Source organism: Amaranthus tricolor, chromosome 12 (genome assembly GCF_026212465.1).
Source record: "Amaranthus tricolor cultivar Red isolate AtriRed21 chromosome 12, ASM2621246v1, whole genome shotgun sequence".
In the NCBI taxonomy this organism is placed as follows: domain Eukaryota; kingdom Viridiplantae; phylum Streptophyta; class Magnoliopsida; order Caryophyllales; family Amaranthaceae; genus Amaranthus; species Amaranthus tricolor.
In genome coordinates this window covers 7,041,654-7,059,417 of record NC_080058.1, presented here as the reverse complement: position 1 = coordinate 7,059,417, position 17,764 = coordinate 7,041,654, and the positions used below count along the sequence as shown (strand labels likewise).

General features: G+C 34.1%; 2 protein-coding genes across 2 annotated transcripts; one reads left to right on the top strand and one right to left on the bottom strand.

Moving 5' to 3' along the window:
* Positions 1 to 523: 523 nt before the first annotated feature.
* On the top strand, positions 524 to 6,116 carry LOC130828430 (uncharacterized). The gene is made up of 3 exons (XM_057694411.1): positions 524 to 818; positions 2,152 to 2,320; positions 2,942 to 6,116. Exons 1-3 carry the CDS (start codon positions 705 to 707, stop codon positions 5,668 to 5,670), a joined length of 3,012 nt encoding a protein of 1,003 aa, XP_057550394.1. The 5' UTR covers positions 524 to 704; the 3' UTR covers positions 5,671 to 6,116.
* Positions 6,117 to 6,707: 591 nt separating this feature from the next.
* Positions 6,708 to 13,848, bottom strand: LOC130828431 (uncharacterized). Its single transcript, XM_057694413.1, has 8 exons — positions 13,638 to 13,848; positions 11,827 to 11,898; positions 11,435 to 11,621; positions 10,036 to 10,190; positions 9,653 to 9,796; positions 9,460 to 9,560; positions 8,954 to 9,119; positions 6,708 to 7,899 (listed from the first exon to the last, which is right to left on the bottom strand). The coding sequence occupies exons 2-8, from the start codon at positions 11,890 to 11,892 to the stop codon at positions 7,804 to 7,806; spliced, it is 915 nt and encodes a 304-aa protein (XP_057550396.1). The 5' UTR covers positions 11,893 to 11,898; positions 13,638 to 13,848; the 3' UTR covers positions 6,708 to 7,803.
* Between the last annotated feature and the right edge of the window lie 3,916 nt (positions 13,849 to 17,764).

Below are 17,764 nucleotides of genomic sequence, written 5' to 3'. Positions count from 1 at the left end.
TTTAATATAAATTTTATTAAAATAATTTTAATAATTTTTAACTACACGTAATTAAAGATATTTAGATATTCAAAAAGTCTCTAAAGCTCAAATTAGAATATCATATAGACTATCATTGCTTAATTTATTCTTATAGTAGATCGTCTTTCGATGAGACAAATTCAAAATAAGAAGTTCATAAACTAAAGATTTACATTAGTCGACTATATAACAAAATGAGTAAGATTTTAACTCGTAAGAGGCGTCTTTCGATAGGACAGTCACATACAAATTTGTCTTCACAAATTCATGTGATAGACGGTTTTTTTGAGATTGGGCTGACGCATTATATATTTTTTTAAAATACTGTAATTAGGCATTAAAAATGATGTAAATAGGTATTTAAGATATTATAAATAAATATCAATACGGTAAATAAATATTAAAAATAATATAAGTAGACATTAAAATAATCGAGAGACTTTTCTGAAAAATAGCTTATTTGTGTTTCTACTTTAGTATTCAAGTCAAGGAATCTGAAGCAAAAAACAAAAAAAAAAAAAAAAAAAAGAAAAAAAAAAAAGAAAGGGGCAATGGCAGGCAGGGGTAAACGTAAGAGAAATCCATTAGTATTGAAACTTTAGATCTCCGAAAATTGCAGACTGATCAATATTTGTTGTTTGCTAGTCTATCATTTCTGCATTAATCTCTTCTTTGACAGAAAAATGTTGGAGAAGATAGGTTTACCTCTAAAACCCTTATCACGAGGTCATAATTGGGTTGTTGATGCTCCTCACTGTCAATCTTGCTCTTCTCAGTTCACCTTTATCAATCGGAAGGTATTTTTTTAATCAATTCTCTTCACTTTTTCTGCTCTTAATTTGTAGAGTATTCATTAGGTGATTATGAGAGAATTATTGATGTGGGCAATTATCTTTTGCAATTTGATGAAAATGGATGTTTTTGAGTATATGTTTAGGTGATTTTGATTAAAATAATTTCCTGCTACATTGATGAAATTGGTATGCTTTACTACTTATTTAGGTTATTATGATACTTAAATTAGGAAAGTTTGCGTTGAAGTTATTGGAAATGGATATTGGTGAGTTATCTAGCTGTTCTTGATCAGGTAGAATAATGCCAATGATGGTATTTAATTGTTAATGAAGACTCTTATTGATTGTTTAATTGATGTGCTGAGTTGATATTGCTTAGTCACCTAGCTGTTCTTGATTATGTTCTATTAAGTATGAATGGTGTAGAGGAGCTGAAGTGATGAAAAACGATTAAGGAACATTGAGGATTGTGGTTTAAGGTGCAAATTATAAAGTGGACTTTAATTGCATGTGATTAAATGAAATAAGCAATAATTAAACTAGCAAATAACAACAAATTCACGAGGTTCACCAAAGTTTGCAATGTCCTCAGTTAGGGCTAGTGTTTGTATTCATGTGCTTACAAAGTAAGAGCTTAAATCTCACAAATTGAATGTAGTACAATGGTGAAGTAACTAATGAGAGTAGGGAAGAGATTATAGAGATAGAGATACACTACAAGCAATGTAAGGGAAGCTTAAAATAAGACTTAGGTTAGTACCTTCTGTCTCAATGTTCTGTTCTGAGCTCATTCGAGCTCCAAGGTCACTCATTCAAGCACTCAACAAGGCATAAAACCTTCTTCTTCACGTGATTGCTTTAAGCATGCTCCAAATATCAACACACTATGTGCTGCACTAGTATGGCAAAATCCTTAGACACTCTTCCCCAACATGTTTGACCAATGAAAACACACTTCTCTTCATTTTGTGCATAATCTTGATGATTTCAAAGCTTAGCTCAAATTAGCTAAGATTATCTTTGGTGAATCAACACCACTTCCCATGACTCCTAATGAATGATTCCAAAAACTTAGCTAAGCCAAGTCAATTCTTGGGTGAGACAAGTCACCTTTCACAACAATAAATAATGCCAATAATGGTATTTAGTTGTCAATGGAGACTCTTGAATGTCAATTGATATACTGAATTGTTCTTTTGTGTTTGAAATGATAGTGTAAATAGCCCTTATATGAGCTTGGTTTTCTAAGAAAGATCATCATTATTGTCATAGGAATATCAAAGAAATTCATGTTTTTGAAGCAGGGAGTCATGGGCTTTTCTTTTTCTGTTTTCAGCATCATTGTCGAAGGTGTGGAGGAATTTTTTGTAACAGTTGTTCTCAACACAGAATGGTGTTGCGGGGACAAGGCGAATCCCTGGTTCGTATATGTGAAGCTTGCAAGGAATTAGAAGAGGCTTCTCGCCTTGAGCAGCGATACGGATATAAGAATCGAACTGGTAAAGGTATTGACTCTCGTTTTTCACGCTTCTTGCTTCTTGGAACATATTCTTGGCTGAAGTGCTTGCTCTTTGCTAATGTTGTTTTGGCACTAGTTATTCAAATGCCTATGTCGTTTCCCTTTCATATAACGTCAGAATCAAGCTTTATTTTTTATTGACGTGGTGGGTTAAGTTGGATGCTAGTAGACTTACAATATTGATTGAGATATGGTTCTTGTACAGTAGATCTACCATAGCATACTCTACTATTATTATCCAAATGCTTTGAGACTCTTGCCAAGAAGTCAAGGATGGAGTAAGTATGGTCACTATGTCTAGATGATTGCAAAGTAGCTTTTTGAGTCACAGAAAAATAGAAGTTAAAGCACAATATAGTGAGGTATTTGCTTAGTCCATACTCCGTAGTCTAATAGTTATCTGAAGTTTGAGACCTTGCCCCCATGAACCTTTAGTCTATCACTTTTTTGGTTGAGTTGAGTGTTGCTTGGAGAAGAACTGACTGGAAACCATTTATGCCATGATTCTATGTGGTTTCCTGTTTTCTTTTAGGTTCTGGCCTTGCATAATATCATATGTTAAGATCTGCATCTTTAGCTTATATTAATCATTTTGAGTTCTGAGCAGGGTCCTCAAAAGCTGCATCCAGGAGTGTGGATGAAGTTCTCAATGATATCTTGGTGACTGATGGTAAAGAATCTGCTCGTATGGGATCCGGTAAAGAAATTGCTTGCCAAGATGAGGGTGCAGACATGTTTGGGTCTGTGTCTGATGAAAATAATAATGAGATGGATTCTTTTACTCCAGAGGAACTGCGCCAACAAGCTTTGGATGAGAAGAACAAATATAAGATCCTTAAGGAAGAAGGAAAATTCGCAGAATCTCTAAAAGCATTTAAGAGATCTAGGGAACTTGAACGACAAGCGGCTGCTCTGGAACTCCAATTGAGGAAGAATAGGAAAAAGGCTCTGGCTTCTAAAAGCTCGGCTGAGACACTGAAAGATCAAGGCACATCTCTTTATTTAGGTACTAGAGACAAGTCCTTAAAGGTCAAGCAAAATGATGATCTCACAGCAGAACTCAAAGAACTTGGATGGTCTGATATGGATATCAATGATACAAGTAAAAAACCAGTTCCAACAAGCTTAGAAGGTGAACTTCTCAATCTAATCCAGGATTCTGGTGAAAGTAGCCGCCGTAAAGTGTCTACAAGTTTAGACAAGACTGAAGTTTTTGCTTTGAAGAAACGGGCTCTCTTGCTTAAGCGTGAGGGAAAACTTGCTGAAGCCAAGGAAGAGCTAAAGAGAGCAAAAATTTTTGAGAGGCAACTCGAGGAACAGGAATTTTTGGCTGATGCTGAGGACTCTGATGATGAGCTGTCTGCTTTGATTCGTAGTTTGGATAATGATGAGAAAAAAGATTTTTCTGCTGGGTTTAGTTTGGATTCTGCATTTGACCTGGACAATTTCTCTGCCTTTAGTAGTGATCTTGGTGTTGATGGAAATTTTGAGGCTACAGAAGAAGATCTGCATGACCCAGAAATGGCTGCTGCCTTGCAATTGCTAGGTTGGACCGAGGAGCCTGATCGTTTCGAGGACATTGTAACTCAATCCTCTCCTGTTAATAGAGAAGTATATTCAGATGAGATCCTCAAATTAAAGAAAGAAGCTGTAAATCAGAAAAGATCTGGAAACATGGCAGAGGCAATGTCTCTGCTTAAGAGAGCCAAAGCTCTAGAAAAGGACCTTGAAAAGTTTAATGAAACGGAACCTAAATCAGCTGGACCACATTCTAGAACTTTTGACGTAGTGCCCAATATCGAAAGAAAAGCTCCAGTGAAGAGTAGATATATTATTCAGAAGGAGCTTCTTGCACTGAAAAAGAAAGCTCTTGCTTTACGAAGGGAAGGGAAACTGGAGGAGGCTAATAATGAACTCATTAAAGGAAAAGCCCTTGAGCAGCAACTGGAGGAGATGGATAATCCTTCTGGGGTTGTGGACACTTATTCAAATAGCGGGTATGAAGTTTCAGAGCCATTAATTGAGCCCCTTGATTTGTCTTCTACTCTTGCTCTCGAAGATGAACAAGGAGATGTCACAGATCAAGATCTGCATGATCCGGCATATCTTTCGCTTCTCAAGAACTTGGGCTGGCAGGATGAAGATGATGTTATTGGGACGAACTCTGCGGCGTCTAACGAAAACACTTCTATTTCAGTTGTGAAGCGAAGAAGTAAAGCCGAGATTCAAAGAGATCTTTTAGGTTTGAAGAGGAAAGCTCTGGGTCTCAGACGTCAAGGACAGGAGACTGAGGCTGATGAGGTGCTTCAAAATGCGAAGATATTGGAGGAAGAGTTGGCTGAACTGGAAGCACCAAAGGTAGAGATACCGGCTTTTATCTCCGAATCCAAGGTTGAAATTGAAGCTGCAATACCCGGAAATCCACCTGAAAATATCGAGCTTGTGGAAAAAGGAACTCACCAAACACCTCTCAAGAGACCCGTAGAAGTCCATGATGCCTCGGAAAAACGTCAATTGGTCCAGGTTCCTATTCATTCAGCTAACCTTTCTTCAGGTGTTTCTCCGGATAACCAAAAAAGTCCAATCCAACAAGAAATTCTTTCTCACAAAAGGAATGCACTTGCTTTGAAGAAAGAGGGAAAACTAGCGGAAGCCAAAGAGGAGCTTAGAAAAGCGAAGTTGTTGGAAAGAAATTTGGAGGAGTCCACTGGTCCTGTATTCGTGGAACCTTCATCTGCCATTGTGTCATCGTCTGCCAGAGAGGAGGATAGCCTGTCTACCAGTTCCACCTTACCCGAGGAGCAGGCTCCTAATGCGAGCCCTTCAAAACCATTGTCCAGCAGTGAACGTTTAAAATTGCAGCGAGCATGTCTTAATCACAAACGGAATGCTTTGAAGCTACGTAGAGAAGGTAAAACCAAAGAAGCAGATACTGAACTTGAATCGGCCAAGAAAATTGAATCAAAGCTCGAGGAAGCTAGTCCTGCTAACCATGCTGCTACATCAAGTGATGTAGGATCAACTGATGATGCAATTGTTGAGGATCTTTTTGACCCTCAGCTCATATCGGCCCTCAAGGCAATCGGTTTGCAAGATGAAGTTGTCCATCAAACCCCAGTAAAGACAGAACAACCGATATCCAAGGTAGAGCAAACAACATTTATTGTAAGCAGGAATGAGAATTCCAATCAAGAGAGAACTCGATTAGAAGTGCAAATCAAGGCTGAAAAAACGAAGGCCCTAACTCTGAAACGCTCTGGAAAGCAAGCAGAGGCGTTGGATGCCCTTCGTCGAGCCAAACAAATGGAAAAGAAGCTTAACTCACTGCCTTCATAATAATAATTATGTTCATGATGGATTTCACTTATATTCTTGAGAATAAACAGCATAAAAGTTTGCCTAATTTTACGGAAACATGTCAATTCTACTTGAGTTGGATGAAGACTAGTGTAAAGCTAAATTGTTTTTAGGATATTATCAATGATAACCCTGTGTTATTGCACTCTATCTTTGGTATCCCGTGTTTTTCATAATTCCAATGGTACTCCAAACTATCTTGCTAATTACAAACGTGATACTTTTTAAGTTTTTTCCATTAAGTGGCCGTTAATTTTTATAAAAAATCAACCATGGTTAGCTTCTTCTTCTTCCCTTTTTCCTCTTCTCTTTCTTCTCTCCTTCCATAGCTGCTTCTTCAAGGTTTATTACTTTCACAGCCCATGCTCAATTACCACTATCGAAATAATTCCTAATCTAAACTTCTATTGTAAATCATCATTCATCAATCAACACCAATAAAACCAACTATTGGCATCTCCAAGCAACAAACTGCTCAAATTACAATACAATTTGAGTTTTGCAAGTATCAAACATGCATCAGTCAACCAATCATTAAGCAACAAAATTACAGAACAATAATAATATTGGGGAAAAAAATCAACAAAATGAAAAAAAAAGGAAACCCAAAAACTTTTTTGACCCAGAAAATTTGGGGAAAAGAATCAAGTATGAAAGGAAAAAAGAATAGAGCTAGCACTAACCAGCTGTTTCTTGTTTTCATGTTTCTTTTTTTACCCAGAAAATTTCAATTTTTTTTAATTTGAATGTTTTGGAAGAATGTTTGGGATTTGGAAACTGGATTTGTTTTAATTGTTGGAAATGGAACGTTTGTGTAATTGATGTGAGCTTGTTAGTTATTTGATTTTAATTTTGTGCCATTAGTTTAAGTTTACCGGATTGGTTTAAGTTTATTTGATGAGTACATTGAAGAAGCAATCATGGAAGGAGAAGGAAGAGAAGAAAAAGGAAAGAAGAAGAAAGCAATAAGAAGCTAACCATGGTTAGGTCAAATTCATAAATTAACGGCCACTTAATGGAAAAAACTTAAAAAGTGTCACGATTGTAATTAGCAAGATAGTTTGGGGGTACCATTAGAATTACGAAAAACACGGGGGTACCAAAGATAAAGTGGAATAACACAGGGGTACCATTGATAATATCCCTTGTTTTTATAAAATCAAGCTATCTGCAAGTACTTTCTGTATTTATGTGATTCAAGAGATATCTGATGTGTTAATCGATATTTGACAATATAACAACTGCATCATCCCATTAACCGTCATCTCATCATTATGTCAATTACAACAATCACGAACGAAATCACATTTTTGCCTAATGATTATGAAGATCCTAGCTATGAGATATTTATCGCCCCCAAAAACTAAAGGAATCATTCCTTGTAAGTCATATAAAGACAAGTGACAATACATGCCTGACATAAAGCTCATAGGCAATGCATTATTCACCTATGCAAAATATTGCTTGTTCAAGCACCTAGGCTACTCGTTCAAGCAACATGCCTCACCAACATTTTCTATCACTTGACTAATTTTGCTAGCCTGAGCATCTGTATGCTTGCTTGAGCATACGCACTTGCCCAAGCATTGTTTGTGCTCATTTAAGCAGGCCTTTTCAATGCTTGTGCCTTGTTCTTGTACATTAGCTCGGCCAAGCACGTCACATGTTCATCCAAACTCGTGTCTTTCAATAATTTGTCCTCAAATCTTTCAGGAAGAAATATAACAATTTCAATCCTTGAAGAGTAGAATGTCGCTTTCTCGAGCATACGAAGTAAGAATTGGATAAGCCATTTCCTCTACCTTGTGCTAAGTAGTGTAGTTGTCAACTAAACAAGAAAAATAGAGTAATAGAAAGATACAGCAAACTGCAACATGATTCTGAGAAATTGACTACAATTGACACTGCAATACTAAACACCCTACAGATATCAGAAAACTTTGTTTGTCACACTTAAATAATAAAATCCCAACAAGGGGAAAAGAAACTAAGCAAACACACACACACACACACACACACACACATATATATATATATATATATATATATATATAATCTAATGAGCTTCATTTGGACGGGCATGTGTTTGTTATCAGCTGAAAAATCTAACGATCACGACTGATCTTCATCGCTGTCATTGCCAAAAATGGAGGCCACTGGAGCTTTTGGCTTCTTAGCAGCACCCTTAGCGGCCGCACCAAATAAGCCCTGTCAAGAAAGACATATATGCTGGAGTTAGCCATAACCCATAGGCTTATAGTTTCTGGTGAAGTGTCATTGCAATAGCCTACTTAGTGAAAATAGACTTTAAACAATTACTTCCTCTGTCCCACTCAATTTGTATTATTTGCCATTTTGGTGCATCCCACTTAATTTGTATCATTTTTATTTTTGGACAATGGCCCACGGCCCACCACTTTCTTTTAATCTCATCCATACTTTCTATTTCTCTTTTAATTTCATCCACACAATTCATTCTCTCTTTATACCATTATCCACTTTTTTCTTAAGAAACTCCTACACTCTTTGATTGAATCATAATGGGACAGAGGGAGTACTAAATAAACAGGGTGAAGCTTATACTAGTGAAGAGGAGTTTCCGTATCTATAATAATGCGCAATGATTCTCCTCTCTGTCCAAACTGTAAATTTTAACATGCTAATGTTCTCGTTTCATACAACTTCTGCAACTTCAAAATTTGAAGGGTAAAAAACGACTTTGTTTGCTAATCTACTCTCTAAAAGTGCAAAACTACAGCCCATACCACATTTGAGCCATTTGTACCAAAATGCTATGGAAGCTCAATTTAAAACACAAAATAAACATTTCCCGTTTCCCATTTTTGGTTTGCATCTAGATGGAAAACTAATCCTTTTTTCTTTTGTTATAGTTATGGCTATATACTACTTTGTATAAAAAACTTTTGACCTATGATTAGTGATATGTTTCCTACTTATAATCAATGTATTTGGACAACACCATGGCTCTATCTTAGCTTCTTTTAGATGAAATTTCGTTTCCTAAGTTTCTGAAACACAAAATACCATTTCTCGTTTCTTGTTTCATATTAAATTTCGTTTCATGTACAATCGTTTCTCAATCTCCTATGCCCAAAAGTAATGTTTACTTGCAACTGAGATCGAGGAAGTATAACAATTCTTAAATTTGTCAAAAATGCGATACAACAATTCACAAATCTTATATTAGACGACCCTTTTACACATGAATCTTATTTTATATCAAAAACACAATATTACTTACTTTAGATGTCCCACTTTTAGCAGAAAAGCCAAACTTCAGTGCCTTCCGCTGGTCGTTATCAACAAAGGCAATGGCGGGTTTATTAGTATTCGTAACAGATCCACTCCCAGACTGCTCTTGCTCTTGCTCCTGCTCTTGCATTTGCTGTTGTTTGCGAGCATCAGCACTGATCACCAAAGATTCCGCATAAGACACCTTATAACACAATCAACCATAGAAACATCCTCCGTTTTTGAAATACTCGCTACATAGCGGTTATTAACACTATTCACCATTTAAGTTTATTTTACATATTGTGACTAATGTGTAATAAAAAATATAGTCAATATGGATCTTGTTTAAATCGTCTAATTGCATATTTTCATAATACTAACTTTTTATGATTTTTAAATGTATATAGTTCAATTTATAAATGATTAAAATAACACATTAGATTGCGTAAAAAGTCAAATGTTGCAAGTATTAGGGAACGGAGGAAGTATTAAACCTCATGAAAAAGAACTTACATTTGGGCAAATTTGGCCATCTCCTTCTCTTGCCGCTGCAATTCTCTCTTTAGCCGATCATCACGGTTGCTACCATGCATCTCTCTCATTTCCTTAAAGCGCTGAAATTACAATTATTTAAATCAATTAGATTGTGGGCGATTGCATAGAGATGAAGCACAAAATATAAATTTATGCAGAGTCCATTCGTTACCTTTCTATGATTGTGATCGTAAGAGCTCAAGTGAGCTTCAAATTCCATAGCCAGCTTGTATTGCTTGTTACACAGATCACAGAAAAATACTTTGTGTATTTCTTTCACCTCGGTCTGAATTTTTTGCTCCCGTTCTGCTATCACCTAATTTTCATGTGCACGAAGCAGGCAGAAGAACCCACCAGGTAATAAAAACTGCACGAAATTCTCAAGAGCTTCCAAAGTGGATGTTCGCTTATCATATACCATTCCCCTCAAAAGACATGCATATAAGGTATATGCTGCCTTTAAAATTAATGGTTTCACAAAGAGTAACGAATCAAATCACTTTATTTTATTATTTTCTTGTTGAAACTCTAGATTTATTTATAAAGTCGGCATACCTCTCTCTTCCTTGCAACTTCCTCTGTCTCCTCTACCTCGATGTCAAGCTTCCTACGCTGTATATTTTCTTCTGCGGTGAAGTAATCATCTTCTTCTTGCTTTCCGATTCCTAGTTTAGGATCTCTCATGCCTGATTTTATTGGCTCAATTATACCTACAGGGGCCAAACGGAGATTACATTTTACTAAATACCAAAATCTGTAACCCAAAATCTGATCCGAAATGAACCCAAAATCTGATTGAATCATGACCCAAAAAAATTGACATGTGAAACAAAATATCCGACTCGGAAAAAATTGGAAAAGTAGGTCAAACCCAACGGTAACCCAAATCCTGAAAATGACTCAACCTTAACATGACTCCATCAAAAACTGCGAAGTGTCACAACTCAACTGTCAAGGAGAAACAGAAACAAAAGCTGAACATTCATATACATGATGAAGATATCAAAGAAAGATGATAGATGGAAGGAGTACTTTGACACGTTGTTTAGTCAATGTCAAAGGGGCAACACTAAACATCTTGGTGGACTTGGTAGAAGATGACAAGGAATTTATGAGACAAATAACAAAGTATGGGGAAAAAATTTGAGAAAGTGAAGCAAAAGCAAACTCGAGTGTATTCCTATTAAGATTTGAAAGTGTTTAGAGTAGATGAGTTGAATTGATCAATTAAATTATTATTTAACATATGGAAAACAAACAATATGCAGAAAAATTGGAGGATAAATATTGTAGTACCTGTCAATAATTCAAAGGGGTGCACAAGCGGCAGGAATATTGTAACTATCAAAGAATTAAGCTTATGAGCCACATCATGAAGTTGTGGGAGAAGGTGAAAGAAAAATGCATGAAAAGGTGCACAAGCATTTTTGAGAACCAATTTGGTTTTATTGCAGGCGATCTACGTTCAAAATTATTCATTTCACACGGCAAAGAAAGTACTATAGGGTAAAGAAAAATGTTTGCTTATGATTTTTATTGATTTAAAGGCGGTGTATGACAAAGTATTAAGGGACGTAAGTGTTATGAACCATGTCGTCTATGGAAAATGAGAATTATGGCTTGTTCACTCCATCTGAAAACCCCTCATTGGAGCAGAGTTTTATGTCATCAATTGAACTAACCCTCAACTCTTAGCCCATACGTGAGCTTTTTAGATAACTTATCCTTTAACGTAAAAACAAGGCCTAACATGCATAAAACAACATATATTGTAGAATATCATTTCACAATTCATGTTATCAAAATATCGAATAAACATTAAAAAAAGATTCTCTAGTACAACATCATTCCATTACCCAATTGCCACTAAGTGGCCCCCACTAAGGGGGATTTAAGTGGTTAGGTTTTGGATGTAAGAAAATTACTTTAGTAATTAAGTAAAAGCAAAACATACCCTGCTCATCCTTTCCCAGTCCCTTTCCTTTCCATCCCATTTTCTGAAGAAGCTTGAATCCTATATTAGATGATGACAGTTGCCTGTCTTCTGATGCTTGTTCAACATTATCTAAATCAACGTTCTCAGTAGGTCTGTGGTTGATTGGCAAGCAAAAATCTTCACAAAAATCGTCACCAAATAAATCCTGATAAGCAAACATGTACAGAAATGAAAAAACAAAACAAAACATAATAGAAGTCAATTTTAGTCCACTTTAGAATGACTACCCAAAAGCATAATGAAAAGGCTACATGGCATAAACTAAAAGGACACTAAAACATAATAGGGTCTAGTTGAATAAGGAAGAGTTATTTCATGCAGAGAAAACCTCTAGTAAAAAGACAATTTACCTCTTCCCTTTCCAGCTTTTTGTCGCGCATGCTTGATTCCGCTCTATACTTCAATCTATAGTCCATTTTACCCTGTAAGATGAGATAATTAAAAAAAATGAATTACGATATTTCTCTTGTCTGACGAGCTTCTTCATTTAATAGGGGGGAATCGGGGATACACTATTTGATTGAAGTCCTTCTAAGAAAGAAAATGTTGATCACAATCTCAATTTCCATTTTTCAACACCTTAAAAGCTAAAACAAAGAACATCAACTGTTTACAGAAATTCAAGACGACAAGCGAACAACTTCCAGATTTTCTTCGAGGGCAACATAATTTGTGTAGACAAATGGAAATGGAGCCGCAGCTAGAAAATACTTAAGTGTTTACCCATTGTTTAAGGAGTTCCATTTGATTCATATGCTAAAAATTTCTATAACCCCATTACAAATAATCATGACTTAAGCAAAAAATGCATTAGGATTTGGGGTTTTATAACTACATTCAAGAGTATGATATAAAATATTTCACATCAAAAAACCAAAAATAGATTTTTCTTTGTTCATTTCAATATCAGCAACATGGCAAACAACCTAATAGCAGTATGTCACCACCAGAATGCCACTACAGATACTTGGAACCTTATCATGTACCTAAAAGCATACTGCTCCAAGCATCACACTTAGCATAAGACACTCCTTGACAGCCTACTTACAACTTATCCATGTTGAATTTCTACAATCACAGCCAATAGAAGCACCAAGTTCACACAATCTCAGCTAAAATTAAGTGTGAACAAACAATAACCTCTTTCTATCAACCCATTAAACATCTAGCTCGAGCCACAACGAATACAAGCCATCCAAATAACAAAAAACACTCTAACATGATACTCAATCTAATCAAACTCATCAAGTATTTCTCAACAACATTATATTAGCATACACTCCCTATGTCCCATTAGAATAGCTGTGAATTCCTTTGAACTCCATGACATGAAGATTGCTAAAATTATAAATTATGATCACGACCTACTCTCTTTCTTAAATTTACATAAATACTCCTATAACTTATCCTTGTCAACTTATCCATAAATTTATCCCATTTCTCATGAAGTACACCTTTTTGTCCCACTTCTTAACAAAAAAAAATCAAACTTGTACTTGTAGCATATCTTAAGTGCTAGAGGGAGTATATATAAGCATTTAAGCATCTAGGGTTTAACATTAGGTCTAGCCTAGTAGCCTCCTAGGGTTATTTACACTCATTAAGTTGAACATAATATGGGCAACATTCATATAAGTAATACATATATTATGCTAATAGATGATACTCCAATTCAAACTTAAGCCTAAACAAATCAACATAACAAAAATCATCTCTTCAAACCAAATACATGAACACATAATCTTTTTATCACTGCTCTATGACAAGGGTATTTCATCTTTGTTCTTTTCAATATTCAAGAGCATCAAAAAAATATCCTTAAAAACCCCAAAAAATTTAACAAATCACTTGCTAATAGTTAATACCAGATATACAATGCTAAACCCATCAATTCTCTATCAACTTATGAATAAAAATTGAAACTTTACACAATTAGAAGTTTCCCAATAGGACTAATTTTTGGCAAATAAGAAAGAGTACCAAAACAGCAAATATATAACTAGAAATTCAAGATCGAGGATTCACAAACAACCAATTTAATTTTTACACTGTCCTACTGTAGTACTAGTACCCACCAAAAACCATAAGGGGAAGAAAATTCAATATAGATACAAAGAAAAAATGAAAAGAAAAAGATGGGTGTTTTAGAAATTTCCTTTACCAGAAGAAACCACGACTTCGCTCCTCTCTCCTTGATCCGATACTATCTTGCTTTCAACTCTAACGAGATTTAAGTTCGACGAGATAGAGTGAGAAAAAAAAGGGGATGAAGATGAAGATGAAGATGAAAATGAAGGAGATAATTGAAAAGGGAAAATGGCGTGGGTCTGATCTGACTAAGAGTAGAGTCAAAATAAGAAGTGGGAAGGCCAATTGAAAAAGGGTTAAGAGTAGGGTCCTATAAACCTAGATCCAAACATTTAAAATATTTTTTAAATTTAAACTCAGACTCGAAATCAAATAGTTAGAGTTTAAAAAAAAAACCTTTACCCTTAAAAAAATAGGGTCAAATATGATTCGGGTAGGGTTTTAAACCCTTGTTCATCTCTAAAGATTTGGTGGGTGTAATAGTCCTATTGTCATATAGTCTTAATTCATTATATGTTCTTATTCGCATATGTTATCCCTATGATTTAATTTTCCCATTTCTCCCCAAGTATATATGTGCTTACTCTCATATATATATATATATATATATATATATATATATATATATATATATGTTATTCGCACATTTGATTTCCACCCGAAGTAAATGAGGTCATGGAAGAGTTGAAAGAGGCAGAAGAAGGGTAATGTTGATACTGCACAACATGGAGGTGATGACTTCTAATATAAGAGTTGGTGTATGATGAGCGGATCTTTGACTCTAGTTGTCCTAATCATCTATGTGGGAGGAATGAATTTTTATTCTCACAGAGGTGTGGAGATAAAGTGATGACTCTACCCAATAAAAAAGAGATCAATACGTTATTGTGGTTAGAGAGGTGGATATTGTGATTCACTATGGCCAAATAATAACTTTAGATTAGGTAAGGTATGTACCCAATTTTGAAAGAGATGTAATCTCGTTAGGAAGGGTTGGAAAATTAGGGTATCATATTTACAATATAGATGGATGGATTATGATCATTAGCTGGCTCTCGGTCATTATGGTTGGTCAAAGAAACGAGGGAAATCTTTATATTTATAAGAATAGTGAAGAGATTTACATTCAAGAGAAGGTGTCATTGAAACAAGTTTGTCAAAATGGAGCTTTGGTGACTCATTAATTTGAGTTGATAGTCATATTGAATTTAAGGGAATATTCCTTAAGAAGTAAACCAAATATGGATATTATTATTATTATTATTATTATTATTATTATTATTATTATTTTGTTTTGGCAAGGTAAATTTTATAAGATGTTAGGAAAAAGCTAAGACTTTACATCTCAAGTCAATAAACTAAGGCGGCGCAACCAACCAAAGCTCCTAAGGGCCAAGACAAGCCTCTTGTCCTATATCATTATTATTATTATTATTATTATTATTATTATTATTGTTAGATAATATAATTAAGAAATTGGAGGTCAAACGCAATTAGAAAAATTTGTGAGATTAGGGAGAGAGTTCTCATTAATTTTTTGAGAGTGTTTGAGAGTTTTCAAATAAATACAGGTAGAGGTGTTCATTCGGGTTATTAGGTCGATTTCGAGTTAGGTGTTTCGGGTTAGTTAAAAATCGGGTGTTATTTTCACATTAATTGCTACATATTATTTTAATTTTATTTTGAAATCGGGTCAAATCGAATTAATATCAGGTCATCAAACCTATTCTAAATTATTTGTTGTTGATAATTATATAAAGATGAAAGAAATTCTTTCACCAAAACACCAAAAATACAAATCTTTGTAATCGTGTGCCAATTTTATGGAGATCACATTTATAGTAATGTTTTTTCCTAACATCAACGACGGTCACAAAAGTTTTTGCTACTCTAGTCTTGGAAGGTAATATACTCTTTTTCTTTGTTTTTTAGTTGCAGTTTATGACTTGTGTGTATTTCTATTATTCAGGTAGTGGAGTTGACGACGCAGAGGTAGTTCCTCTTGTAAGATTTATGAAATATGTTAATATGACTATGCAAAGGGTTGGATATGGGCCGTGTTAATATAAAAATGGACTACATTGGGTCCGACTAAAAAAATAATTTAATTGACGCCTCTATTAATCAGAATATTTAAAAATTTATAATCAATCATCTTAATTTATAAATCATCACAAAAAGATAAAAAGAATAATAATAAAACAAATAAAATTAAAAAGATAAATTAAAATGACAAAACTCTCTCCCTATTAAATCCTACCACATAAGAGTAATTTGTTAACCTCACAAATAACGTTATTTACTAAGACTTTCTCTTAGAACATGAATATTAAAAATCAAATTAATTTCAAAAGTTCTTGTAAGAGACGGTCTCTTTAGAGACCATTCCTAATTTAGTTAGTCTATTATCATTTTTTAGTTTAATTAAGATTAAACATCTTGAGTTTGAGAGACGTTTCTTAAAGAGACGGTAACTTGGAACATAAAAATCAAATAAGTTGATAAGAAATAGCAAGAACAATAAACATATTCATGTCTTTGGATAGAAGTTTACCAAGACCAAAAAAATAGGAATCTACAACGTCTTACCTGAAAGTTCAGATTTATAAAGTTAAGAAATAGAAAGATGATCATTATTTGACCAATTTAGGTAGAACACGTTAACCAACTACTCATATTCGTCTCAATCAACCTAACAGAAGTCGCAGTCAATAATTTAAAAACAGACCAAAAATGTTTGTAAGTCAATGAATAGAGGATTTATACGTGGAGCAGAAGGTTTGAGGTTCGACCTCTACTAAATGCAGGTATTAATTGAGGGATTTCTTGAGTGCGCGTATTTCTTTTTACTCTCTCCTTGCGAGAATGGGAATGATTTCTTGAATCTTTCAGGAAAAAGAAAACCCTCACCCCGACCTTGCCTTGCACGGGATATTAGAAGTGTCGTTTAATTGAATTCGACTTGACCCGATTTTAAAATTAAATGATTTAAAATTATATAAAAATCAATGTGAACACAAGACCCGATTTTGAATCGACCCGATTTTGAATCGACCCGAAATATGTGACCTGAAATTGACTGGATGATCCAAATGAACAACTCTACTTAAATTATATATAAAGTATATCATTTCTTATTTTTGTCTTTTCATTTTAATAATCTGAATTTTTCTAAATTATTCATTTTGGATAGAGTTAAAAATATATAGTTTTTTAGTTTTGAAATTGTAAATATTTCAAGAAGATTTACTCGGCTTTAATGGCTTCAAAAATTGCTCCAAGGTAGCAACATTCGCCCAACTCGACTGAAACTTCCGGAAAAAGCCATGAATTGCAGCGAGTGCAGCCGCCTCGACTGTCATCAAACCTAAAGCCAAGCCAACTCGACTTTGGCTACTGGAACAACCATTTTGATTCATCTTCATCGACGTTCGAGTCACCAAACATTTCAACAAATACCATAATAATAATAATAATAATAATAATAATAATTATAATAATTATTATTATTATTATTTGTTGAAGACTATTACCCTCTCCGTTCTTTAAAATTGTTCTTATAAGAAATGTTTGCAGGAATAATTAATAATAAATAAAATCTTTTAGATGGTGAATTTATTATTTTATTAAATAATAAATTTAATAGAGAAAATGTGGGGATCATAAGCATTAAAATATTAAAATAAAGTTAATTATAAAAATATTGGTCTATAATTATAAAAATAAAATTAGTGAAAACATGTAAGGAGCATAAGCAATATAAAAATGTTGAAACAAATTTAGTGGAAAATACTCCTATTAACATGAAAATGAATAAATTTATTTATGTCCAAAATTTGTGAAGTACATAGAAATATTCTTTAAGGGAATAACCCAAAATACCAAATGAGAATAACTTTAGGGAATGGATGGAGTATTATATATTATTTACTAGTACAAAAACTCGTAGAATGTACGAATTTATTGGTATAAATATTATATTACATGATTAAATTACTTTTTTTATCTAAAAATTAATTACTACTGTTAAAATAATTTATCAATTATATCACTTTTTCATTTAATTAAACATATCAAATTTTAGATAGGTATATAGAATTGCTAAAATATATCATACAAAACTTTTACATAAAGTAGCTCTAATTAAAAAAAAAAATTCTAAATCAAGTCATATTACCAAGTAATCAAAAATCAACACAC

What these genes read in the sequence shown, in the direction of transcription:
- LOC130828430 (XM_057694411.1), top strand. Translation starts at nt 705, where the DNA reads ATGTTGGAGAAGATAGGTTTACCTCTAAAACCCTTATCACGAGGTCAT. An exon ending in TCACCTTTATCAATCGGAAG is followed by an intron (nt 819 to 2,151) that starts GTATTTTTTTAA and finishes TTCTGTTTTCAG; the next exon opens with CATCATTGTCGAAGGTGTGG. An exon ending in TAAGAATCGAACTGGTAAAG is followed by an intron (nt 2,321 to 2,941) that starts GTATTGACTCTC and finishes AGTTCTGAGCAG; the next exon opens with GGTCCTCAAAAGCTGCATCC.
- LOC130828431 (XM_057694413.1), bottom strand. Translation starts at nt 11,892, where the DNA reads ATGGACTATAGATTGAAGTATAGAGCGGAATCAAGCATGCGCGACAAA. An exon ending in ACGATCACAATCATAGAAAG is followed by an intron (nt 9,561 to 9,652) that starts GTAACGAATGGA and finishes TTGTAATTTCAG; the next exon opens with CGCTTTAAGGAAATGAGAGA. An exon ending in CTAAAAGTGGGACATCTAAA is followed by an intron (nt 7,900 to 8,953) that starts GTAAGTAATATT and finishes CTTTCTTGACAG; the next exon opens with GGCTTATTTGGTGCGGCCGC.